This window comes from Nerophis ophidion, linkage group LG07 (assembly GCF_033978795.1).
Source record: "Nerophis ophidion isolate RoL-2023_Sa linkage group LG07, RoL_Noph_v1.0, whole genome shotgun sequence".
In the NCBI taxonomy this organism is placed as follows: Eukaryota; Metazoa; Chordata; class Actinopteri; order Syngnathiformes; family Syngnathidae; genus Nerophis; species Nerophis ophidion.
The window spans coordinates 1477773-1504124 of NC_084617.1; the positions used below are offsets into that span (position 1 = coordinate 1477773).

General features: G+C 41.8%; 1 protein-coding gene across 24 annotated transcripts; it reads right to left on the minus strand.

Moving 5' to 3' along the window:
* Positions 1–445: 445 nt before the first annotated feature.
* On the minus strand, positions 446–26352 carry LOC133555771 (gamma-parvin-like). Of its 24 annotated transcripts, none has more exons than XM_061905131.1 (13): positions 26200–26352; positions 24377–24459; positions 23340–23404; positions 22847–22952; positions 18544–18678; positions 14669–14784; positions 14552–14607; positions 14457–14488; positions 12215–12246; positions 6992–7036; positions 6809–6910; positions 2717–2789; positions 446–741 (listed from the first exon to the last, which is right to left on the minus strand). In XM_061905131.1, the coding sequence occupies exons 2-13, from the start codon at positions 24456–24458 to the stop codon at positions 671–673; spliced, it is 915 nt and encodes a 304-aa protein (XP_061761115.1). In that variant the 5' UTR covers position 24459; positions 26200–26352; the 3' UTR covers positions 446–670. The 24 variants fall into 24 exon arrangements, 20 of the variants coding, with proteins under 20 accessions (XP_061761115.1, XP_061761120.1, XP_061761113.1 ...); XM_061905136.1 differs by having other exon boundaries at positions 6809–6871; positions 6963–7036; XM_061905129.1 differs by having other exon boundaries at positions 12206–12246.

The window sequence follows — 26352 nt, forward strand, 5'->3', positions numbered from 1 at the left end:
GTATACAACTTTTTCTCTATGTAATAATCAATCCATCCATCTTCTACCACTTATCCGGGCTTGGGTCGCGGGGGCAGCAGCCCAAGCGGTCCCGTCCATCGCTGCTTGCAGCTTTAATTACATTTGGAACTGTAAACAATCTCCTCTCTGAGCTGGTTGGAGAGGAGTCTGCGTGTCCCAATGATCCGAGGAGCTATGTTATCCGGGGGTCTCCATGCCCCCTGGTAGGGTCTCCCAAGACAAATAGGTCCGAGGTGAGGGATCAGACAAAGAGCAGCTCATCACTCATGGGAGGGGGCATAGAGGTCGGGTGGTTGTGATATAAATTAATATATCTAAAAATAAATCTTAAGTCATTGAATGTGAAAAACCTACAAAAAACTTGGTTAAAACAAAAAATAAAATGAGGTCTGTTGTAAAAAAAAATACACAAAAACAGAATAAATATCTTTAAATTGTTTATGTATTAAATATGTTAAAGTGATTGATTGAGACTTGTATTAGTAGATTGCACATTATAGAACATATTCCGTACAATTGACCACTAAATGGCTGTTATGTTACACTACATGCCCATCACTGCCCCCTGAAGGAGTGGGGTGGAAGGACTGTAACACTATGAGTGACAGCTGTGGTCACATGATGTTCTGCCTTCCACTTCCTGTTTGCATCATCCTCCATGCTTCCTAAAGAGCGCGTAGAGGACCTTCAAGGTGCCAGCCACGTCCTGAGAAACCACATCTACAAAAACAATGTTCATGTTCAGTCCTTATTGACAAAAATATTAGCTCATAAGCTCGAAAAAATCCACAGGATCTAGTGGGCGTGTCTTTACCTGGGCGCCGCCCATACTTGCCAACCCTCCTGGATTTTCCGGGAGACTCCCGAAATTCAGCGCCTCTCCCGAAAACCTCCCGGGACAAATTTTCTCCTGAAAATCTCCCGGAATTCAGGCGGAGCTGGAAGCCACGCCCCCTCCAGCTCCATGCGTACCTGAGTGACGTGTTGACAGCCTGTTTTCACGTCCGCTTTCCCACGGTATAAACAGCGTGACTGCCAAATGACGTTATAACTGTAGAATGAGCGAGTTCTTAGTTTCATATGTGGGTTTATTGTTAGGCAGTTTCATTAACGTCCAGCCAGCGCGGTAACAACACACAACAACAGCAGTCACATTTTCGTATACCGTAAAGCAGTTTGTCTGCCGTAAACAGCAATGTTGTGACACTCTTAAACAGTACAATACTGCCAACTACTGTACATGCATATGTGACAATAACATCTACGGCTTTCAGAGAGTGCAGTGCACAACTGCCCACACAACAAGGAGACGAAGCAGAAGAAGATACCGCATGTTCAGCATGGTTAGAAAAATGGTGACAGAGAATAGAACAAGGATGGACAATTCAACCCTTAACGCAACAATGAGTAGATGAGTGTTATGTGTGTGTATATGAGTAAATAAATGAAAACTGAAATTCAAGTATTTCTCTTATATATATACATATATATATAATAAAATAAATATATTGTGGAGACCGAGTGGAGAGGCGGGGCATGCCGGGAAAGACGCTACAAGCGAGATCAGGGATCAGGTGCGTTAATCGTGCACTGGGACTCAATTAATCTATCTCCTCTCGAGGTATAAAAGGGGAGAAGAAGTTGGAGAGCCCGCAGCAGTGCATGAGAAGCGAGCCGCAGACGACGACGACAATGACGTGGGCGGCTAAAGAGTGGACCGGAGAGCGAGCAGTGGAGGAGGAGCTGAAAAGCGACCCGACCGCAGACAAGCTTGTATTGAGAAATAAACAAGAGTAAAACCTGATCAAGCATGTCCTTCCTTGGTGGTCCATGGAACCCGCACAACAGCGACAGGCATTCACATATATATATATATATATATATATAATATAATAAATATATTGTGGAGAGGCAGAGCTGGCGAACAAGCAGCGGGGCAGGGCACGCCGGAGCCCGGCCCAAGATGGCGGCGAGGAGGCGGGGACGGCGACCGAGTGGAGAGGCGGGGCGTGCCGGGAAAGACGCTACAAGCGAGATCAGGTGTGTGGATCGTGCACTGGGACTCATTTAATTATATCTCCTCTCGAGGTATAAAAGGGGAGAAGAAGTTGGAGAGCCCGCAGCAGTGCATGAGGAGCGAGCCACAGACGACGACGACGTGGGCGGCTAAAGAGTGGACCGGAGAGCGAGCAGTGGAGGAGGAGCTGAAAAGCGACCCGACCACAGACAAGCTTGTATTGAGAAATTAACAAGAGTCAAACCTGATCAAGCATGTCCTTCCTTGGTGGTCCATGGAACCCGCACGACAGCGAGAGACGTTCACGTATACATATATATATATATATATATATATATATATATAGCTAGAATTCACTGAAAGTCAAGTATTTCTTATATACATATATATGAAATGCTTGACTTGGTGAATTGCAGCTGTGGATATACTCCTCACCTATTAACCACGACCCCAACCATGCCCCCGCCCCACCCCCGACTTCTCTCCCCCACCCCACCTCCCGAAATCGGAGGTCTCAGGGTTGGCAAGTATGGCGCCGCCATGCATTCATGATGCGGCGAGTGAGGTGAACATCGTTAGTGAGCACACGCCATCACTCAAACCTTGCGATAAGTGGCGCTTGTGCACCGAGCATCTCTAGCGCACCGAGTTGTGCTCTTCATGAAAGCACTTTCTCACCTTGGGCTTGAACAGCCGACACCTGCAGGCCCAAGTCAGCCAGGAGGCTCAGGGCCAGGCTGACATTGTGGAGCTGCAAGGGGGACAAACACACACACACACACACACACACACACACACACACACACACACACACACACACACACACACACACACATCAGAGAGTGCAACCTACCTCAACTCAAGAGTGCTTTGACTTAAGGGCTGTCATTCAAAGAAATGAGCATGCTTTAAGTTCCAAATAAAGTTTGGAGTTACAAGCATGAGTAAATGTCACAGTGGACCCCCAACCTCTGCGTTAGTTTGTAACACAACTTTCTTTTCCAAGCCAAGAAAGTGAGTATGAAGGGCGGTACTGAGAAGAAAGAAGGTCATTGACTTCAAAGAAATAAATCACAAGAAACATGACTTGGCCAAGCGTGTCACAGCTATTCTGAGGCACAAAACGTCGATTATACATACGTGTCCTTTAAAACCGACGTGGAAAATACAAACCCCGTTTTCATTTGAGTTGGGAAATTGTGTTAGATGTAAATACAAACGGAATACAATGATTTGCAAATCCTTTTCAACCCATATTCAGTTGAATGCACTAGAAAGGCAACATATTTGATGTTCAAACTCATAAATAATAATTAACTTAGAATTTCATGGCTGCAACACGTGACAAAGTAGTTGGGAAAGGGCATGTTCACCACTGTGTTACATCACCTTTTCTTTTAACAACACTCAATAAACGTTTGGGAACTGAGGAAATTAATTGTTGAAGCTTTGAAAGTGGAATTCTTTCCCATTCTTCTTTTATGTAGAGCTTCAGTCGTTCAACAGTCCGGAGTCTCCGCTGTCGTATTTTACGCTTCATAATGCGCCACACATTTTTGATGGGAGACAGGTCTGGACTGCAGGTGGGCCAGGAAAGTACCCGCACTCTTTTACTACGAAGCCACGCTGTTGTAACACTTGTCTTGCTGAAATAAGCAGGGGCGTCCTTGATAACTTTGCTTGGATGACAACAAATGTTGCTCCAAAACCTGTATGGACCATTCAGCATTAATGGTGCCTTCACAGATGTGTAAGTTACCCATGCCTTGGGCACTAATACACCCCCATACCATCACAGATGCTGGCTTTTGAACTTTGCGCCTATAACAACCCGAATGGTTATTTTCCTTCTTGTTTTGGAGGACACCACGTCCTCTGTTTCCAAATATAATTTGAAATGTGGACTCGTCAGACCACGGATCACCTTTCCACTTTGCATCAGTATATCTTATGTGAGCTCAGGCCCAGCCAAGCCGGTGGCATTTCAGGATGTTGTTGATAAATGGCTTTTGCTTTGCATAGTAGAGTTTTGACTTGCACTTAAAGATGTAGCGACCAACTGTAGTTACTGACAGTGGTTTTCTGAAGTGTTCCTGAGCCCATGTGGTGATATCCTTTACACACTGATGTTTGTTTTTGATGCAGTACCGCCTGAGGGATCAAAAGATTGTAAAAGCATCGCTTATGTGCAGTGATTTCTCCAGTTTCTCTGAACTTTTTGATGATTTTACAGACAGTAGATGGTAAAATTCCTAAATTCCTTGCAATAGCTCGTTGAGAAATGTTGTTCTAAAACTGTTCGACAATTTGCTTACAAAGTGGTGACCCTCACCTCATCCTTGTTTGTGAATTACTTAGCATTTCATGGAAGCTGCTTTTATACCCAATCATGGCACCCACCTGTTCCCAATTAGCCTGCACACCTGTGGGATGTTCCAAATAAGTGTTTGATGAGCATTTCTCAACTTTATCAGTATTTATTACCACCTTTTCCAACTTCATTGTCAGGTGTTGCTTGCATGAATTTCAAAAGTTAATGATTTTTTGCAACAAAAAAAATAAAGTTTATGAGTTTGAACATCAAATATGTTGTCTTTGTTGCATATTCAATTGAATATGGGTTGAAAAGGACTTGCAAATCATTGTATTCCGTTTATATTTATATCTAACACAATTTCCCAACTCATGGAAACGGGGTTTGTTGTTGTATTTGTCAAGTGAAACAACGTTGATGTCCAACGTTGGACCTACGTTGTTGGTCGGGAACAACTTTTACAAAAACGTGCTTAAAAAGCACGTTTCGGCGTTATGTTGTGTTGTGAAACATTGCTAGAGAAATGACCATCACTCAAGGTCAAATCAACATCACAACCTGAAATTGATTCAAGGTTGTCAAAAGCATGTTGTATTTGTGTTGTAGAATATTGGTTGGAAAATGACCACATTTCAATGGTCAAATCAAGCTGAAAAGCCAACATTGATTAAGCGTCGTCAAGCAGCTTCAACGTTACGCCTGAGTTGCTCAAGGTCGCCGCCTCATTCCACAAGTTCTCAGCGTTGCATTAAAGGCCTACTGAAATGAGATTTTCTTATTTAAACGGGGATAGCAGGTCCATTCTATGTGTCATACTTGATCATTTCGTGAAATTCCTATATTTTTTACTAGAGAACACCGATGATAAAGTTCGCAACTTTTGGTCGCTAATAAAAATGCCTTGCATGTACCGGAAGTAGCAGACGATGTGCGCGTGACGTCACGGGTTGTGGAGCTCCTCACATCTGAACATTGTTTACAATCATGGCCACCAGCAGCGAGAGCGATTCGGACCGAGAAAGCGACGATTTCCCCATTAATTTGAGCGAGGATGAACGATTCGTGGATGAGGAAAGTGAGAGTGAAGGACTAGAAAAGAAAAAGAAAAAAAAAAGACTAGAGAGCAGTGGGAGCGATTCAGATAGGAAAGATGCTGTGAGAGGCGCCGTGGCAGCCGTGGGGGTGGCAGGACCACTTGGCCAGGCCAAACCGCAACAAGGGAAAGAGCCATACCGCTTTGAACCCGACGTTGACGGACGCTGCTGATATTGATGCTGGAGTAGCACATGACATAGATCGCCTTCAGAATAGAGAATGGTAAAAATTATCGCTGCATAATACACTGTACCTTGTGTGTGTGATCCAATCCAACCGTGTTCGCTTGACATCTCTGTTCCATAGTAATGCTTCACCGTCATCTTTCGGGAATGTAAACAATGAAACACCGGCTGTGTTTGTTTTGCTAAAGCCGGCCACAATACACCGCTTCCCACCTACAGCTTTCTTCTTTGATGTCTCAATTGTTCATTGAACAAATTGCAAAAGATTAACCAGCACAGATGTCCAAAATACTGTGGAATTTTGCGATGAAAACAGACGACTTGATAACTGGGCACGATGCTGACACAAAATGTCCTCTACAATGCGTGACGTCACGCGCAGGCGTCATCATACCGAGACGTTTTCAGCAGGATTTTTTGGCGCGAAATTTAAAATTGCACTTTAATGAACTAACCCGCGGAGACCCCAGACTGTTGAGCGACTGAAGCTCTACATAAAACAAGAATGGGAAAGAATTCCACTTTCAAAGCCTCAACAATCAGTTTCCTCAGTTCCCAAATGTTTATTGAGTGTTTTTAAAAGAAAAGGTGATGTAACACAGTGGTGAACATGCCCTTTCCCAACTACTTTGGCACGTGTTGCAGCCATGAAATTCTAAGTTAATTATTATTTATGAGTTTGAACATCAAATATGTTGCCTTTGTAGCATATTCAACTGAATATGGGTTGAAAAGGATTTGCAAATCATTGTATTCCGTTTATATTTACATCTAACACAATTTCCCAACTCATATGGAAACAGGGTTTGTAGTACATCATATTGTATTGTTTTCATACAACATTTATTATCTAAAAAAATGTTTTATTATATTTTTAAATACATATTACATGTCAAAATGTTCAAGATAAGAAAAGGCCAAGCACCAAGCATTTCATTCTAATGGGAGATGTTGATTTGAGATACAAGCGTTTTGAGTTAAGAGCTCCGTCACAGAATCAATTAAGCTTGTAAATTGAAGTACTGTTGGAGAAAATGAAAAATGTTTTCTGTAAGTGATTGGTTAATGGAGGCAGTGTGTGTGTGTGTGTGTGTGTGTGTGTGTGTGTGTGTGTGTGTGTGTGTGTGTGTGTGTGTGTGTGTGTGTGTGTGTGTGTGTGTGTGTGTGTGTGTATACCCTGTGTTCATGACTGTCGGGGGTGAGCCTGAAGTCCGAAAGAGGAATGAAGAAACCTTCCAGCTGTCCAATGAGCAGAAGCAGAATGACGCCATCAGAGAACTGTGAAGTGTAAACAACAAGGTGTCACACGCTCCTGTCCGAACATTCTCACCTGTGTACCTGCTGGTCCAAGTCCCACACCTGCTGGTCCAAGTCCGACACCTGCAGTCCAACGCCGGCCATGGTCTTGTTTACAAAGTTAAGCATGGTCTTCAAGATGGAAGACAGACCACTCACAATGATGTTCCATGTTCCTCTCCATCACTGCCCTCAGGGACTTGTCCTCCATCTTCCGTTTATATATCTGCTTCACCTCCATCTTCTCCTTATATACCTGCTTCACCTCAATCTTCCACTTATATACCTGCTTCACCTCCATCTTCTCCTTATATACCTGCTTCACCTCCATCTTCTCCTTAGATACCTGCTTCACCTCCATCTTCTCCTTATATACCTGCTTCCCCTCCATCTTCTCCTTATATACCTGCTTCACCTCCATCTTCTCCTTATATACCTGCTTCACCTCCATCATCTCCTTATATACCTGCTTCACCTCCATCTTCTCCTTAGATACCTGCTTCACCTCCATCTTCTCCTTATATACCTGCTTCCCCTCCATCTTCCACTTATATATCTGCTTCACCTCCATCTTCCACTTATAAACCTGCTTCACCTCCATCTTCTCCTTATATACCTACTTCACCTCAATCTTCCACTTATATACCTGCTTCACCTCCATCTTCTCCTTAGATACCTGCTTCACCTCCATCTTCTCCTTATATACCTGCTTCCCCTCCATCTTCCACTTATATATCTGCTTCACCTCCATCTTCCACTTATATATCTGCTTCACCTCCATCTTCTCCTTATATACCTGCTTCGCCTCCATCTTCTTCTTATATAACTGATTCACCTCCATCATCTCCTTATATACCTGCTTCACCTCCATCTTCCACTTATATACCTGCTTCACCTCCATCTTCCACTTATATACTTGCTTCACCTCCATCTTCCACTTATATACCTGCTTCACCTCCATCATCTCCTTATATACCTGCTTCACCTCCATCTTCCACTTATATACCTGCTTCACCTCCATCTTCCACTTATATACCTGTTTCACCTCCATCTTCCACTTATATACCTGCTTCACCTCCATCTTCCACTTATATACCTGCTTCACCTCCATCTTCCACTTATATACGTGCTTCAGCTCCATCTTCTCCTTATATACCTGCTTCACCTCCATCTTCCACTTATATACCTGCTTCACCTCCATCTTCTCCTTATATACCTGCTTCACCTCCATCATTTCTTTATATACCTGCTTCACCTCCATCTTCCACTTATATACCTGCTTCACCTCCATCTTCCACTTATATACCTGCTTCACCTCCATCATCTCCTTATATACCTGCTTCACCTCCATCTTCCACTTATATACCTGCTTCACCTCCATCTTCCACTTATATACCTGCTTCACCTCCATCTTCCACTTATATACCTGCTTCACCTCCATCTTCCACTTATATACCTGCTTCACCTCCATCTTCCACTTATATACGTGCTTCAGCTCCATCTTCTCCTTATATACCTGCTTCACCTCCATCATCCACTTATATACCTGCTTCACCTCCATCTTCTCCTTATATACCTGCTTCACCTCCATCATTTCTTTATATACCTGCTTCACCTCCATCTTCCACTTATATACCTGCTTCACCTCCATCTTCCACTTATATACCTGCTTCACCTCCATCTTCTCCTTATATACCTGCTTCACCTCCATCTTCCACTTATATACCTGCTTCACCTCCATCTTCCACTTATCAACCTGCTTCACCTCCATCTTCCACTTATATACCTGCTTCACCTCCATGTTCCACTTATATACCTTTTTCACCTCCATCTTCTCCTTCTATACCTGCTTCACCTCCATCTTCCATTTATATACCTTTTTCACCTACATCTTCTCCTTATATAGCTGCTTCACCTCCATCTTCCACTTATATACCTGCTTCACCTCCATCTTCCACTTATATACCTGCTTCACCTCCATCTTCCACTTATATACCTGCTTCACCTCCATCTTCTCCTTATACACCTGCTTCACCTCCATCTTCTCCTTATATACCTGCTTCACCTCCATCTTCTCCTTATATACCTGCTTCACCTCCATCTTCCACTTTTATACCTGCTTCACCTCCATCTTCCACTTATATACCTGCTTCGTCTCCATCTTCTCCTTATATACCTGCTTCACCTCCATCTTCTCCTTATATACCTGCTTCACCTCCATCTTCTCCTTATATACCTGTTTCACCTCCATCTTCCACTTTTATACCTGCTTCCCCTCCATCTTCTCCTTATATACCTGCTTCACCTCCATCTTCTCCTTATATACCTGCTTCACCTCCATCTTCCACTTTTATACCTGCTTCACCTCCATCTTCCACTTATATACCTGCTTCGTCTCCATCTTCTCCTTATATACCTGCTTCACCTCCATCTTCTCCTTATATACCTGCTTCACCTCCATCTTCCACTTTTATACCTGCTTCACCTCCATCTTCCACTTATATACCTGCTTCACCTCCATCTTCCACTTATATACCTGCTTCACCTCCATCTTCCACTTATATACGTGCTTCAGCTCCATCTTCTCCTTATATACCTGCTTCACCTCCATCTTCCACTTATATACCTGCTTCACCTCCATCTTCTCCTTATATACCTGCTTCACCTCCATCATTTCTTTATATACCTGCTTCACCTCCATCTTCCACTTATATACCTGCTTCACCTCCATCTTCCACTTATATACCTGCTTCACCTCCATCATCTCCTTATATACCTGCTTCACCTCCATCTTCCACTTATATACCTGCTTCACCTCCATCTTCCACTTATATACCTGCTTCACCTCCATCTTCCACTTATATACCTGCTTCACCTCCATCTTCCACTTATATACCTGCTTCACCTCCATCTTCCACTTATATACGTGCTTCAGCTCCATCTTCTCCTTATATACCTGCTTCACCTCCATCATCCACTTATATACCTGCTTCACCTCCATCTTCTCCTTATATACCTGCTTCACCTCCATCATTTCTTTATATACCTGCTTCACCTCCATCTTCCACTTATATACCTGCTTCACCTCCATCTTCCACTTATATACCTGCTTCACCTCCATCTTCTCCTTATATACCTGCTTCACCTCCATCTTCCACTTATATACCTGCTTCACCTCCATCTTCCACTTATCAACCTGCTTCACCTCCATCTTCCACTTATATACCTGCTTCACCTCCATGTTCCACTTATATACCTTTTTCACCTCCATCTTCTCCTTCTATACCTGCTTCACCTCCATCTTCCATTTATATACCTTTTTCACCTACATCTTCTCCTTATATAGCTGCTTCACCTCCATCTTCCACTTATATACCTGCTTCACCTCCATCTTCCACTTATATACCTGCTTCACCTCCATCTTCCACTTATATACCTGCTTCACCTCCATCTTCTCCTTATACACCTGCTTCACCTCCATCTTCTCCTTATATACCTGCTTCACCTCCATCTTCTCCTTATATACCTGCTTCACCTCCATCTTCCACTTTTATACCTGCTTCACCTCCATCTTCCACTTATATACCTGCTTCGTCTCCATCTTCTCCTTATATACCTGCTTCACCTCCATCTTCTCCTTATATACCTGCTTCACCTCCATCTTCTCCTTATATACCTGTTTCACCTCCATCTTCCACTTTTATACCTGCTTCCCCTCCATCTTCTCCTTATATACCTGCTTCACCTCCATCTTCTCCTTATATACCTGCTTCACCTCCATCTTCCACTTTTATACCTGCTTCACCTCCATCTTCCACTTATATACCTGCTTCGTCTCCATCTTCTCCTTATATACCTGCTTCACCTCCATCTTCTCCTTATATACCTGCTTCACCTCCATCTTCCACTTTTATACCTGCTTCACCTCCATCTTCCACTTATATACCTGCTTCGTCTCCATCTTCTCCTTATATACCTGCTTCACCTCCATCTTCTCCTTATATACCTGTTTCACCTCCATCTTCTCCTTATATACCTGTTTCACCTCCATCTTCCACTTTTATACCTGCTTCCCCTCCATCTTCTCCTTTTATACCTGTTTCACCTCCATCTTCCACTTTTATACCTGCTTCACCTCCATCTTCCACTTATATACCTGCTTCGTCTCCATCTTCTCCTTATATACCTGCTTCACCTCCATCTTCTCCTTATATACCTGTTTCACCTCCATCTTCTCCTTATATACCTGCTTCACCTCCATCTTCCACTTATATACCTGCTTCGCCTCCATATTCTCCTTATATACCTGCTTCACCTCCATCTTCCACTTTTATACCTGCTTCACCTCCATCTTCCACTTATATACCTGCTTCGTCTCCATCTTCTCCTTATATACCTGCTTCACCTCCATCTTCTCCTTATATACCTGCTTCACCTCCATCTTCTCCTTATATACCTGCTTTACCTCCATCTTCCACTTATATACCTGCTTCACCTCCATCTTCCACTTATATACCTGCTTCACCTCCATCTTCCACTTATATACCTGCTTCACCTCCATCTTCCACTTATATACCTGCTTCACCTCCATCTTCCACTTATATACCTGCTTCACCTCCATCTTCCACTTATATACCTGCTTCGCCTCCATCTTCACCTCCATCTTCTCCTTATATACCTGCTTCCCCTCCATCTTCCACTTATGTACTTGCTTCACCTCCATCTTCTCCTTATGTACTTGCTTCACCTCCATCTTCTCCTTATATACCTGCTTCCCCTCCATCCTCTACTTATATACCTGCTTCACCTCCATCTTCTCCTTACATACCTGCTTCACCTCCATCTTCCATTTATATACCTGTTTCACCTCCATCTTCCACCTATATACCTGCTTCACCTCCATCTTCTCCTTATGTACCTGCTTCACCTCCATCTTCTCCTTATATACCTGCTTCACCTCCATCTTCTCCTTATATACCTGCTTCACCTCATCCTCTCCTTATGTACCTGCTTCACCTCCATCTTCCACTTATATACCTGCTTCACCTCCATTTTCCACTTATATACCTGCTTCACCTCCATCTTCTCCTTATATACCTGCTTCACCTCCATCTTCTCCTTATATACCTGCTTCACCTCTATCTTCTCCTTATATACCTGCTTCACCTCCATCTTCTCCTTATATACCTGCTTCACCTCCATCTTCTCCTTATATACCTGCTTCACCTCCATCTTCTCCTTATATACCTGCTTCACCTCTATCTTCTCCTTATATACCTGCTTCACCTCCATCTCCATCAGCTGCTCCATGGGATCATCTGCTGGTGGGCCAGGAAAAAAATGTGTACCGTCATTATAAAAAACTCCCCTCCATCTATCCATTTTCCACCGCTTGTCCCTTTTGGGGTCTTATCTTTCTGTTGTCTATTTTTTATTTATTTAAATCAAATTATAAACAAAACCAATACTTTTAAGAACCTTTATAAAAATAAAAAATATATATAAAATAAATAGATTCAAATATATACTAGGTGTTTTCTTGATAAGATAACTGTTGTATTCATTCTGTGTGGTTTTAATCATATTTGCATGTATTTAAAAAAAAATTACTTCAAATATTGAATAATTGTAAAATATTTTGTAAGTTGATAATAAATCATTGAAAAATAATATAACTGTTATAAAAACCTGTATTGTTTTTATTGGCTAATGGAAAGCACACAAGATCTGCCTAGCAACAAGCAGCCAATCAACAATATGACAGGAACAGCAAGTACAACTTCAACAACTTTGTCTCAATGAGGTGTTTTGTGTAGAACCTTGAAAATGTAAAAAAATACACTATTCTATATATTTGGTAATGTATTTTTTTAAAACAACCGTCCCAAATGTATTACATGTGAATAAATAAAATATTTACACATCGTGTTATATGTAAATATAAATGGAATGCAATGATTTGTAAATCCTTTTCAAACCATATTCAGTTGAATGCACAACAAAGATAAGATATTTGATGTTCAAACTAATAAACAAATAATAATTACCTTAGAATTTCATGGCTGCAACACGTGCCAAAGTAGTTGGGAAAGGGCATGTTCACCACTGTGTTACATCACCTTTTCTTTTAACAACACTCAATAAACGTTTGGGAACTGAGGAAACTAATTCTTGAAGCTTTGAAAGTGGAATTCTTTACCATTCTTGTTTTATGTAGAGCTTCAGTCGTTCAACAGTCCGGGGTCTACGCTGTCGTATTTTACGCTTCATAATGCGCCACACATTTTTGATGGGAGACAGGTCTGGACTGCAGGCGGGCCAGGAAAATACCTGCACTCTTTTTTTACGAAGCTACGCTGTTGTAACACATGCTGAATGTGGCTTGGCATTGTCTTGCTGAAATAAGCAGGGGTGTCCATGAAAAAGACAGCACTTAGATGGCAGCATATGTTGTTCCAAAAACTGTATGTACCTTTCAGCATTAATGGTGCCTTCACAGATGTGTAAGTTACCCATGCCTTGGGCACTAATGCGCCCACCTTACCATCATAGATGCTGGCTTTTCAACTTTGCGTCGATAACAGTCTGGAAGGTTCTATTCTCCTTTGGGCCGGATGATACGATGTCGAATATTTCCAAAAACAATTTGAAATGTGGACTCGTCAGACCACAGAACAATTCTCCACTTTTCATCAGTCCATATTAGATGAGCTCAGGCCCAAAGAAGCCGGTGGCGTTTCTGGATGTTGTTGATAAATGGTTTTCGCTTGGCATAATAGAGCTTTAACTTGCACTTACAGATGTAGCGACGAACTGTATTTAGTGACAGTGGTTTTCTGAAGTGTTCCTTAGCCCATGCGGTGATATTCTTTATAGATTGATGTGGGTTTTTGATACAGTGTCGTCTGAAGGATCGAAGGTCACGATCATTCAATGTTAATTTCCGGCCATGCCGCATACGTGGAGTAATTTCTCCGGATTCTCTGAACCTTTTGATGATATTATGGACCGTAGATGTTGAAATCCCTAAATTTCTTTCAATTGCTCTTTGAGAAACGTTGTTCTTAAACTGTTTGACTATTTGCTCACGCAGTTGTGGACAAAGGGGTGTACCTCACCCCATCCTTTCTTGTGAAAGACTGAGCATTTTTTGGGAAGCTGTTTTTATACCCAATCATGGCACCCACCTGTTCCCAATTAGCCTGCACACCTGTGGGATGAGCATTCCTCAAATTTATCAGTATGTATTGCCACCTTTCCCAACTTCTTTGTCACGTGTTGCTGGCATCAAATTGTAAAGTTAATGATTATTTGCAAAAAAAATGTTGTCTTTGTAGCATATTCAACTGAATATGGGATTTGCAAATCATTGTATTCCGTTTATATTTACATCCAACACAATTTCCCAACTCATATGGAAACGGGGTTCTTACATAATGTAAAGTAAGTGTGTAGTGACTCGGTGAAAGCGCCATATTTGGTGTGGCGAGGGACGATTGCAAAAGGAGAGAAAGATGGAGTGACTCACTTGTGTCGCTGACTTCCTGTGCGTTGTCTCCCCTGGGGAAGAAAGGAGAACAATTTTACAAGACAAGTCCGTCTGTGGCTCCCAACTGTCCTCACCTGTCCTCCGTCAGGACCTCTGTTTGAACGTCGGATTGGATTCCAGTCCTGCTCACCTGCACATATACAGTATTTACAGAGACTTTCTCAGGCGTAGTCCGAAGGCCGGCGACTTACTTCCAGCACCACCACTTGCACTTTCACGTTCGAAGGCAGCTCCACTTCAGGCTGGAAGCGTGTCACCATGGCAACCAGCAGGTGAAGAGTAGCCAGGAGGTCTTTTTTGTGGATGACTGAAAGGAGCAGCAGAATCCTCCATCAAGGACTGGCTACTAATTGCTCTCTGAAAAGGTTACGACAGGAATCAGGAAGCAGGAGGCGAGAATATGAAATGCCGTAAAGGGGACTTGTGCACAAATGATTCCAAAATAACAATTTGTTTTACAGGAAAGGGGTCAGCGTTTATTCAGCTCCTCTAATTGCTCTTTTCGATGCAAGTGAGCTTCATTCTCACAAAGGATTTACAAGAAACAGAAGATTAGTCAGCAAGTAAAAACCCCGTTTCCATATGAGTTGGGAAATTGTGTTAGATGTAAATATAAACGGAATACAATGATTTGCAAATCATTTTCAACCCATATTCAGTTGAATATGCTACAAAGACAACATATTTGATGTTCAAACTGATAAACATTTTTATTTTTTTGCAAATAATCATTAACTTTAGAATTTGATGCCGGCAACATGTGACAAAGAAGTTGGGAAAGGTGGCTATAAATACTGATATAGTTGAGGAATGCTCATCAAACACTTATATGTAACATCCCACAGGTGTGCAAGCTAATTTGGAACAGGTGGGTGCCATGATTGGGTATAAAAGCAGCTTCAGTGAAATCCTAAGTAATTCACAAACAAGGCTGTGGCGAGGGTCACCACTTTGTAAGCAAATTGTTGAACAGTTTTAGAACATTTCTCAACAAGCTATTGCAAGGAATTTAGGGATTTTACCATCTACGGTCCCTAAAATCATCAAAAGGTTCAGAGAATCTGGAGAAATCCCCGCACTTAAGCTGTGATTTTAAGGACCTTTGAACCCTCAGGCGGTACTGCATGAAAAACCGACATCAGTGTGTAAAGGATATCACCACATGGGCTCAAGAACACTTCAGAAAACCACTGTCGGTAAGTACAGTTGGTCGCTACATCTGTAAGTGCAAGTTAAAACTCTACTATGCAAAGCCGAAGCCATTTATCAACAACACGCGGAAACGCTTAGCTGGGCAGCTTCCATGAAATGCTAAGTAATTCACAAACAAGGATGGGGCGAGGGTCACCACTTTGTAAGCAAATTATCGAACAGTTTTAGAACAACATTTCTCAAAGAGCTATTGCAAGGAATTTAGGGATTTTACCATCTACGGTCCCTAAAATCATCAAAAGGTTCAGAGAATCGGGAGAAATCCCTGCACTTAAGCTGTGATTTTACGGACCTTTGATCCCTCAGGCGGTACTGCATGAAAAACCGACATCAGTGTGTAAAGGATATCACCACATGGGCTCAGGAACATTTCAGAAAACCACTGTCGGTAACTACAGTTGGTCGATACATCTGTAAGTGCAAGTTAAAACTCTACTATGCAAAGCCAAAGCCATTTATCAACTTTTTTTTTTCTTTTTTTTTTTTCTTCTTCTTTGTCATGAAAAAGGGAGTTTTTTGTGGTTGGTGCACTATTTGTAAGTGTATATTGTGTTTTTTATGTTGATTAAATAAATTAAAAAAAACATTGTACCGGGCCACGGCCCGGTGGTTGGGGACCACTGTTCTAAAGTGTGTGAGTATAAAAAGGATGTGATTGGATGGGATCAAGCTCTACAACATCACATGTCATTTATTGTAGCACTTTTTAGAAGTTCAACCTTCCATTTAAAGGACACCCATCCGTCCATCCATTTTCTACCACTTGTCCCTTTCGGGGTGGCGGAGGGTGCTGCATTTGGGGTAGACCCTGGGCAAGTCGCTACTTCAGCAATTCTAAATCGTCACAAAATTTAAAGGCCTACTGAAACCCACTACTGTCGACCACACAGTCTGATAGTTTATATATTGATGATGAAATATTAACATTGCAACACATGCCAATACGGCCTTTTTAAATTTCCCGCGGAGTTTCTTGTTGAAAATGTCACGGAATGATGACGCGTGTTTGTGACGTTATTAGTTGAGTGGACATTTTTAGCGCAGCACCACTTACGGCTAAAAGTCGTCTCTTTTCATCGCAAAATTCCACAGTATTCTGGACATCTGTGTTGCTGAATCTTTTGCAATTTGTTCAATTAATAATGGAGACGTCAAAGAAGAATGCTGTTGGTGGAAATCGGTGGATTGCAGCTGCCTCTAGCAACCGAAACACAGCCGGTGTTTCTTTGTTGTGAAGCTTTAATATGGAACAGAGCGGTCAAGCGAACATGTTTCTCTACCACATGTCAACCAGCAAGTTTTTGGGTGAGAAAATTGTGATATTACCGGAGACTTGTGCGGAGTTAGCGTCCTCCTGCAGCAGCTGTGGTCTTGGCTCCTCCATTGGCTTCTCTCAGAGACACTGGCGGTCCCCACCGCCCTCCGACTTTCAGGTAATAATAATAATAATAATAATAATAATGGATTAGATTTATATTGCGCTTTTCTATTGTTAGATACTCAAAGCGCTCACAGAGAAGTGGGAACCCATCATTCATTCACACCTGGTGGTGGTAAGCTACATCTGTAGCCACAGCTGCCCTGGGGTAGACTGACGGAAGCATGGCTGCCAGTTTGCGCCTACGGCCCATCCGACCTCCACCAATCATTTATCATTCATTCACCAGTGTGAGCGGCACCGGGGGCAAAGGGTGAAGTGTCTTGCCCAAGGACACAGCGGCAGAAATGTGGATGTCAATAGGTGGGAAGTGAACCTGCAACCCTCAGGTTTCTGGCACGGCCGCTCTACCCACTACGCCATGCCGCCCCCCAAATGTATAAAGGTATGACTTTATAATCTCATTAAAACACTATTAACACAATAAGCAGACAAGGTTATCATAGTCCTCATTGTCACCAACGTCCCACTGAGTATGAGTTTTCCTTGCCCTTATGTGGGCCTACCGAGGATGTCGTAGTGGTTTGTGTTGTGGTTTGTGCAGCCCTTTGAGACACTAGTGATTTAGGGCTATAAAAGTAAACATTGATTGATTTATTGATAAGGGATTTTCCAGAATTATCCTAGTAAATGTGTCTAATAAGATCTGAATCGTTCCCACTGCACTCGCCTTTTCTTTTTTAAATAATGCTTCACTCTAACTTTCCTCATCCACGAATCGTTCATCCTCGCTCAAATTAATGGGGAAATCGTCGCTTTCTCGGTCCGAATCGCTCTTGCTGCTGGTGGCCATGATTGTAAACAATGTTCAGATGTGAGGAGCTCCACAACCCGTGACGTCACGCGCACATCGTCTGCTACTTCCGGTACAGGCAAGGCTTTTTTATTAGCGACCAAAAGTTGCGGAGTTTATCGTCGATGTTCTCTACTAAATCCTTTCAGCAAAAACATGTCAATATCGCAAAATGATCAAGTATGACACATAGAATGGAGCTGCTATCCCCGTTTGAATAAGAACATCTCCTTTCAGTAGGCCTTTAAGAGTACAAGGGCGTACAAATACATTTGTAAAGTCGAAGGCCTCGACAAGGACTTTTTGTCAGTGTGATTTTATGTGACGCAATGATGAAAAAACACATTTTCAAAGCCTTTTCAGAATTGCTTCTGACAGTGGACGTGTTGTGGCGGTTGCCCCCGGCAACACAAAGACTGTGAAGATGCTGCAGCCAACATTTCATCTCCTCCATCCATCACGGCTGATCATGGGTCCGAGCAAGGAGCAGATGGAGGACAAATTGTTGACTCGGCAACACAAAGACTGTGAAGATGCTGCAGCCAACATTTCATCTCCTCCATCCATCACGGCTGATTATGGGTCCGAGCAAGGAGCAGATGGAGGACAAATTGTTGACTCACGGCTGACCTCCCACTTGGTGTCCTGCTGCTCCAGTCTCTTGTCCAGCTCCTCCAGGACCGCTTCCAGTTTGCGGATCTGAGCCGAGGCGGTCAGAGCCATCTCCTCCAAGGTCAAGTGGACGCCGGCAAACCTGGCTGGAGGAAGAAAAATCTCTATTATTATCATCATCCTTTGGAACGACAACCACAGAAGTCTCTGTGAGGACAAAATGTTGGCCTTCTAGATACAATTTTATCTGACTTTTCATTTAAAAAAATTTATTTTTACCACACAATATGCTATCATGACAAATTGACTTTGTCTTAATGCTTAAGCCAGGAGTGTCCAAAGTGCGGCCCGGGGGCCATTTGTGGCCCGCAGCTAATCGTTTACTGGCCCGCCATATATTCTGCAAATATGGCAAAATTGATAGTATTGCAAAAATAAAAAAATAAAAACATTTTAAAAAAGTGGAATGAGGTGAAATTTAATGAGAAAAAGTGGCAATGTTGACACAAAGCTGCCATGCAGGCAGTTTTTTGTTCCTTTTGTCTTTATTTTCTTTTTTTTTCATTGCTCCAAAAAGTAAAGGACAAAAAAATCTATGTTATAATGAATTACTACTTAAAAATGATCACTTTAAAATGTTTTATGTGGAAAAAATATTGCATATGTTGTGTGGTTGCCATATAAAAACATCAACGTTTTGACAAAAGAGCATAAAACGAAATAAACAATAGTTCAAACTTCAAATCGACAGATATATCGGAAGTTGATCTTGAAATTTAAGTTTTAAAAGTAAAAAAATAATAATAAAAATGAATCACTTTGAGTGGTGAACTTTTCGGATCTCAAATATATTTAATAGGATTTGATTTGACTTTTCACTGTGATTACTCAAAAATATTAAATAATTAAAATCAATGGTGTCCTGTATTATTGATCTTTGAGGGCTTTAATTGCTAAATAAAGGAACTCTTCTGAAGGAATCAATAAAGTACTATCAATCTATCTATCTATCTATCTATCTATCTATCTATCTATCTATCTATCTATCTATCTATCTATCTATCTATCGATCTATCTATCTATCTATCTATCTATCTATATACTGCATATTTCAGTTTTACTATAAAAAACAAAGTTGTCTTTGCCAGAAAAGGTATAAAACATTATTTGTTTTACTTTATATCAACCTCAAGTTGATATAGAGCAGGGGCGCTCACACTTTTTCTGCAGGCGAGCTACTTTTCAATTGACCAAGTCGAGCAGATCTACCTCATTCCTATTTATAATTTATATTTATTTATTTATGAAAGAGACATTTTTGTTAACAAGTTAATGGTGTTTAATGATAATACAAGCATGTTTAACACACATAGATTCCTTTCTTTCATGAAGACAAGAATACAAGTTGGTGTATTTGATTCTGATGACTTGCATTGATTGGAATCAGACAGTGGTGCTGATAACGTCCGCATTTTCAAATGGAGGGAAAAAAAAGTCCTCCTTTCTGTCCAATACCACATGAAAGTGGTTGGATTTGGCATCTCATTTGTCCAACTTGCATACTCGTTTTTAAACACTTTGTTATGAGAGTAGCATATGTGTGTGGCCCTTTAATGTCTGGCAGCAGGTGAGTGACGTCAGTGAGTGTGCGGGTGGGCAAGCAAGTGACAAAGCGGTCGCTGAGGGCGGGGGAGAAATACATTGGCATCAAACTCCGTAGCTTGCTAGCTTGTGCAGGCTAGCTTTCTGAGACTCTTATTTTGTTAGCACAGGCAGGATGAAACAGGTCTTTTATGGTGAAGACAGGAACTGTGCAGTCGGTCTTTAGAGTTTTGACAGTAGGTACGGAGTCTCTAGAAATAAAATGTGTTTCTCTGCGTCCGCCCTGTTAGTGATTTTTTTCTTAAATATGAGCTCGCAGCAGCCAGCGTCATCTCACAAGATCCTCGGGTGCCGAGAATGTCAAACAAGTGACGAAAGTGAAGTCTTGGTATGATTGATGATTGCTCATTTTTATGTATATTTTTTAATGCCTGGCTTGAGATCGACTGACACACCCTCCGAGATCGACCAGTCGATCGCGATCGACGTAATGGGCACCCCTGATATAGAGATTTACTGTAAGCATTATATAAATAATAATAATGATTTGACTTCTTTTTTACATTTTATTGACTGAGACCCGCCTTGTGATGAGGTGGCGACTTGTCCAGGGTGTACCCCGCCTTCCGCCCGATTGTAGCTGAGATAGGCGCCAGCGCCCCCCGCGACCCCAAAAGGGAATAAGCGGTAGAAAATGGATGGATGGATGACTGAGACCCTCTATGCTCCCCAGGAGCCCTAAGGATTATAAAAAAAATACATATATTTTGTTATGGTTTGAAAATGAAAAATATCAAAGTGGCCCCCGCATGCTTAAATTTTTCCGTGTGCGGCCCTCTGTGGAAAAAGTTTGGACACCCCTGGCTTAAGCAGATTGCAAATATTACATAGCATTAATATTGTGTTCCTAAACATTTGCAAATTATTAAAAAATAGCTGTTTTCCCTTTTTCATCATGAGGTGTGTAAAACATACATTATTCTATATTTCTACAAATGTATTTCCAAAAAAAAAATTCCCCGAATGTATCACATGTGCATAAATAAAATAAATCCTGAAAAATTATTCTAAACATCACTTTCATTGTTGAGGATTTTGAACATTTTGCCATTTATCCATCCATCCATTTTCTGCTGCTTATTCCCCTTTGGGGTCACGGGGGGTGCTGGAGCCTATCTCAGCTACAATCGGATGGAAGGCGGGGTACACACTGGACAAGTCGCTATCTCATCGCAGGACCAACACAGATAGACAGACAACATTCACACTCACATTCACACACTAGGGACCATTTAGTGTTGCCAATCAACCTATCCCCAGGTGCATGTCTTTGGAAGTGGGAGGAGCCTATTCCCAGGTGCATGTCACTTGAGGTGGGAGGGGCCTATCCCCAGGTAAATGTTTTTAGAGGTGGGAGGGGCCTATCCCCAGGTGCATGTCTTAGGAAGTGGGAGGGGCCTATCCCCAAGTGCATGTCTTTGGAAGTGAGAGGAGCCTATTCCCAGGTAAATGTCTTTGGAGGTGGGAGGAACCTGTCCCCAGGTGCATGTCTTTGGAAGTGGGAGGGACCTATCCCCAGGTGCATGTCACTAGAGGTGGGATAGCCTATCCCCAGGTGCATGTCTTAGGAAGTGGGAGGGGCCTATCCCCAAGTGCATGTCTTTGGAAGTGAGAGGAGCCTATTCCCAGGTAAATGTCTTTGGAGGTGGGAGGGGCCTATCCCCAGGTGCATGTCACTAGAGGTGGGATAGCCTATCCCCAGGTGCATGTCTTTGGAGGTGGAAAGGGCCTATCCCCAGGTAAATGTCTCTGGAAGTGGGAGGAGCCTGTCCCCAGGTGCATGTCTTTGGAAGTGGGAGGGGCCTATCCCCAAGTGCATGTCTTTGGAGGTGGGAGGGGCCTATCCCCAGGTAAATGTCTTTGGAGGTGGGAGGGGCCTATCCCCAGGTGCATGTCTTTGGAAGTGGGAGGAGCCTATCCACAGGTGCATGTCTTTGGAAGTGGGAGGAGCCTATTCCCAGGTGCATGTCTTTGATCCCGAGCCCGGGATTGAACCCTGACTACCAGGACCTTCGTATTGTGAGGCAGACGCACTAACCCCTCTTCCACCGTGAGGCCCATGTGTATGTATGTATGTATGTGGATATATATGTGTGTATGTATATACATATATATATATATATATATATATATATATATATATATATATATATATATATATGTATATATATATATATGTATATATATACATATTTATATATATACACATACATACATGTATATATATATATATGTATATATATATATCGATTTATATGTATCCTATTTTATTTATGTTTATTATTATTATTAATGTATTATCTAGTTTTTGTTTATTTAATTGATGTATTTGTAGACACTACTTTTTTTGTTTAGTTTTGTTTAGGTTTTTTTTTGCTTTTTTTGATGGGCGTGGTACGATGGAGATATAAAAAAATACTTCTGACATTTAGGACAGACAACAGCTATATGATGTATGTGAATATGATGTAATGGATAGAAATGTCTGATGCTGGATGTCAATAAAAAATAAAATAAAATAAAAAAAATACATATATATATACATATATATATATATATATATATATATATATATATATATATATATATATATGTACCATTTTAGGGTGTGGCATGTTTTTTAAAAGTGTGACGAGAAAGAGATGATGTAACCCAGCAGGTGATGAAGGACCAGGCCGTCGTAGAGATCCTCCTCCACACTCTGGACCACGATGTGCTCTGCCTTCAGACTCTCATTGATCCAACCCAGCAAAACCTGCTGAGACAAATGTCATCAACACTTGCATCTCTGCAGGAGACACATTTCTTCTCATCTCCCAGATAACCGATTGACATTTCTTATACAACTAATTGTCTGACTTCAAAGAAAGGTGGGCTCGACGCAGGCAAAAGTCATGTTGGACGACAAATGAAGCAATCGGCTTGCTTTGTTTCTTCATCTGTGTGATAATAATGTTCATGAGCCTTCCACCTTCTGTGCTATTATTCATGTCCTGTCAGCCCAGTGTAGTGATTGTGAAGTGTGTGTGTGTGTGTGTGTGTGTGTGTGTGTGTGTGTGTGTGTGTGTGTGTGTGTGTGTGTGTGTGTGTGTGTGTGTGTGTGTGTGTGTGTGTGTGTGTGTGTGTGTGTGTGTGTGTGTCCCACCTCCTTCAGCTTGTCCAGTTTGGGGTCCTTCAAGGAGTCTGGCTGGATCATCTTCATCTTGCCCGCTGGATAAAACACAAACTTACGCTGTAAAAACTTCACAGGATTTCCCATCATTGTTTCACAGTGACCGTCAAAAACATCCATCCATCCATCCATTTTCTACCGCTTATTCCCTTTCGGGGTCGCGGGGGGCGCTGGCGCCTATCTCAGCTACAATCGGGCGGAAGGCGGGGTACACCCTGGACAAGTCGCCACCTCATCGCAGGGCCAACACAGATAGACAGACAACATTCACACTCACATTCACACACTAGGGACCATTTAGTGTTACCAATCAACCTATCCCCAGGTGCATGTCTTTGGAGGTGGGAGGAAGCCGGAGTACCCGGAGGGAACCCACGCATTCACGGGGAGAACATGCAAACTCCACACAGAAAGATCCCGAGCCTGGATTTGAACCCAGGACTGCAGGACCTTCGTATTGTGAGGCAGACGCACTAACCCCTCTTCCACCGTTATAATTGTAATTAATTATAGACACGCAACTGTGAGGTTACGCATTTGGTTGGGACTTTTTTGTAGTTAAGTGTTAAATCATAGCTCTGCAGTTCCAATAAATTGCTGCAAAGATTTTTTAAATTAGATGACCGTAAAAGTTGTTGTGAAAGGAATGTAATTATTAGCCAGTATTTTGCTGTGAATTTACAATGAACGTGTTTACAGTGCATTAATGTATTTGTGTGCTTTGTTTGCAATGAAGCTAATGTCGCTCTACATTCTTCTGAAGTAAAAGGTGGGTGTGCCAAGGTTTGCCACTGAGGGCCACATATTCTCCTTCTCTCGATTGCTCTTTAACGCCATGCCCTTTTTGAGCTTTAGCAAAACTATATGTACAACAGTAAAATTGATAGAAAATAACACCACGTCTGGGCTTCCCTGCTTAGGCTGGAGCCCCCGCCACCCGGAAGAAGATGGATGGATGGATGGATGGACAAAGCGAAAACTTCACTGCTTTTGGGTTTGTAGAAACAGACCTTTGAAGGTTTGAGCGTCCATATGCTCGTCTTCTTTGGCGTTGTGAAAGGGGTCCGCCTCCATAGCGCCCCCTCCGTCCATCCTAGAGACAAACATCTTCAGCATAATGGTACAAACAAGGTGACCCACAATGCAACACTGAATTGGGATGTTATCAGGAAAGGGAATGGCAACACGTGCACAGAGCCAGTATGTACACTTTAATAAAGAAATATGAATACTGCTAATAATATTTACAAACCCCGTTTCCATATGAGTTGGGAAATTGTGTTAGATGTAAATATAAACGGAATACAATGATTTGCAAATTTTTTTCAACCCATATTCAGTTGAATGCACTACAAAGACAAAATATTTGATGTTCAAGGTCATAAATGTTGTTTTTGTTTTTTGCAAATAACAATCAGTTTAGAATTTCATGGCTGCAACAAGTGCCAAAGTAGTTGAGAAAGGGCATGTTCACCACTGTGTTACAGTTTCCAAATATAATTTGAAATGTGGACTCGTCAGACCACAGATCACTTTTCCACTTTGCACCAGTCCATCTTTGATGAGCTCAGGCCCAGCGAATCCGTCTGCGTTTGTGGGTGTTGTTGATAAATGGGTTTTGCTTTGCATAGTACAGTTTTAACTTGCACTTACAGATGTAGCGACCAACTGTAGTTACTGACAGTGGTTTTATGAAGTTCCTGAGCCCATGTGGTGATATCCTTTACACACTGATGTCGGTTTTTGATGCAACACCGCCTGAGGGACCAAAGGTCCGTAATATTGTCGCTTATGTGCAGGGATTTCTCCAGATTCTCTGAACCTTTTGATGATTTTACGGACCGTAGATCGTAAAATCCCTAAATTCCTTGCAATAGCTCGTTGAGAAATGTTGTTCTAAAACTGTTCGATAATTTGCTTACAAAGTGGTGACCCTCGCCCCATCCTTGTTTGTGAATTACTTAGCATTTCATGGAAGCTGCTTTTATACCCAATCATGGCACCCACCTGTTCCCAATTAGCCTGCACACCTGTGGGATGTTCCAAATAAGCGTTTGATGAGCATTCCTCAACGTTATCAGTATTTATTGCCACCTTTCCCAACTTCTTTGTCACGTGTTGCTGGCATCAAATTCTAAAGTTAATGATTATTTGCAGAAAAAAAAAGTTTATCAGTTTGAACATCAAATATGTTGTCTTTGTAGCATATTCAACTGAATATGGGTTGAAAAGGATTTGCAAATCATTGTATTCCGTTAATATTTACATCTAACACAATTTCCCAACTCATATGAAAACGGGGTTTGTAGTAATTTTTTTTTTTTTTAATACAAATATAACGAGGAAAAAACAAACATTATTAAAGTTATTCACACTCCCCATTATTAAATGAACAACTAAGATATGGGTGACCAAAACTGCAACAGTAATCAAATATTAAAATGAGTTCAAATAGTTATTAACAACAACACTTGACATAGGTATACAAATATGTTTTTTTTTTTTTTTATTATTATCAACTCACTCTTGAAAAATGTGACAAGTTTGGCAAAAATGTTGTCTAGACAGGAAGAAGCTTTTTCATGTTACTATAAAAGAAAAAAATGCATGACGTCTTGTTGAAAATACTCCAAAACTGTGGTTGAAGGAGTGCCGTGTTGATGTTTTCTTTTTACTTTGCTGCCGTCAAGCTTTGTGAGAATGATTGACATGTTTTCACAGGGAAGTAAAAAGAATGGTACGGGGGTCAGAATATTTAAAAGGCATGAAAGTAAGAGATGACAGGAAGGAAAAAGAAGCTCTTGCACATATTCCAAATATTGAAGTCTCTTACCTTGAGTGGGACTAAGTCGTCAGGCCTCAAGGCAGCGATCAAAGAAGGAGTCAGCGCTTTATTTCTTTTCAAGAAAATAAAATGTCACCGTGTGGGAAGTGAAGCTGAGCACCAGGACAGGAAGTGGTAGAGGTTGTGCAAAAGTACAACTTC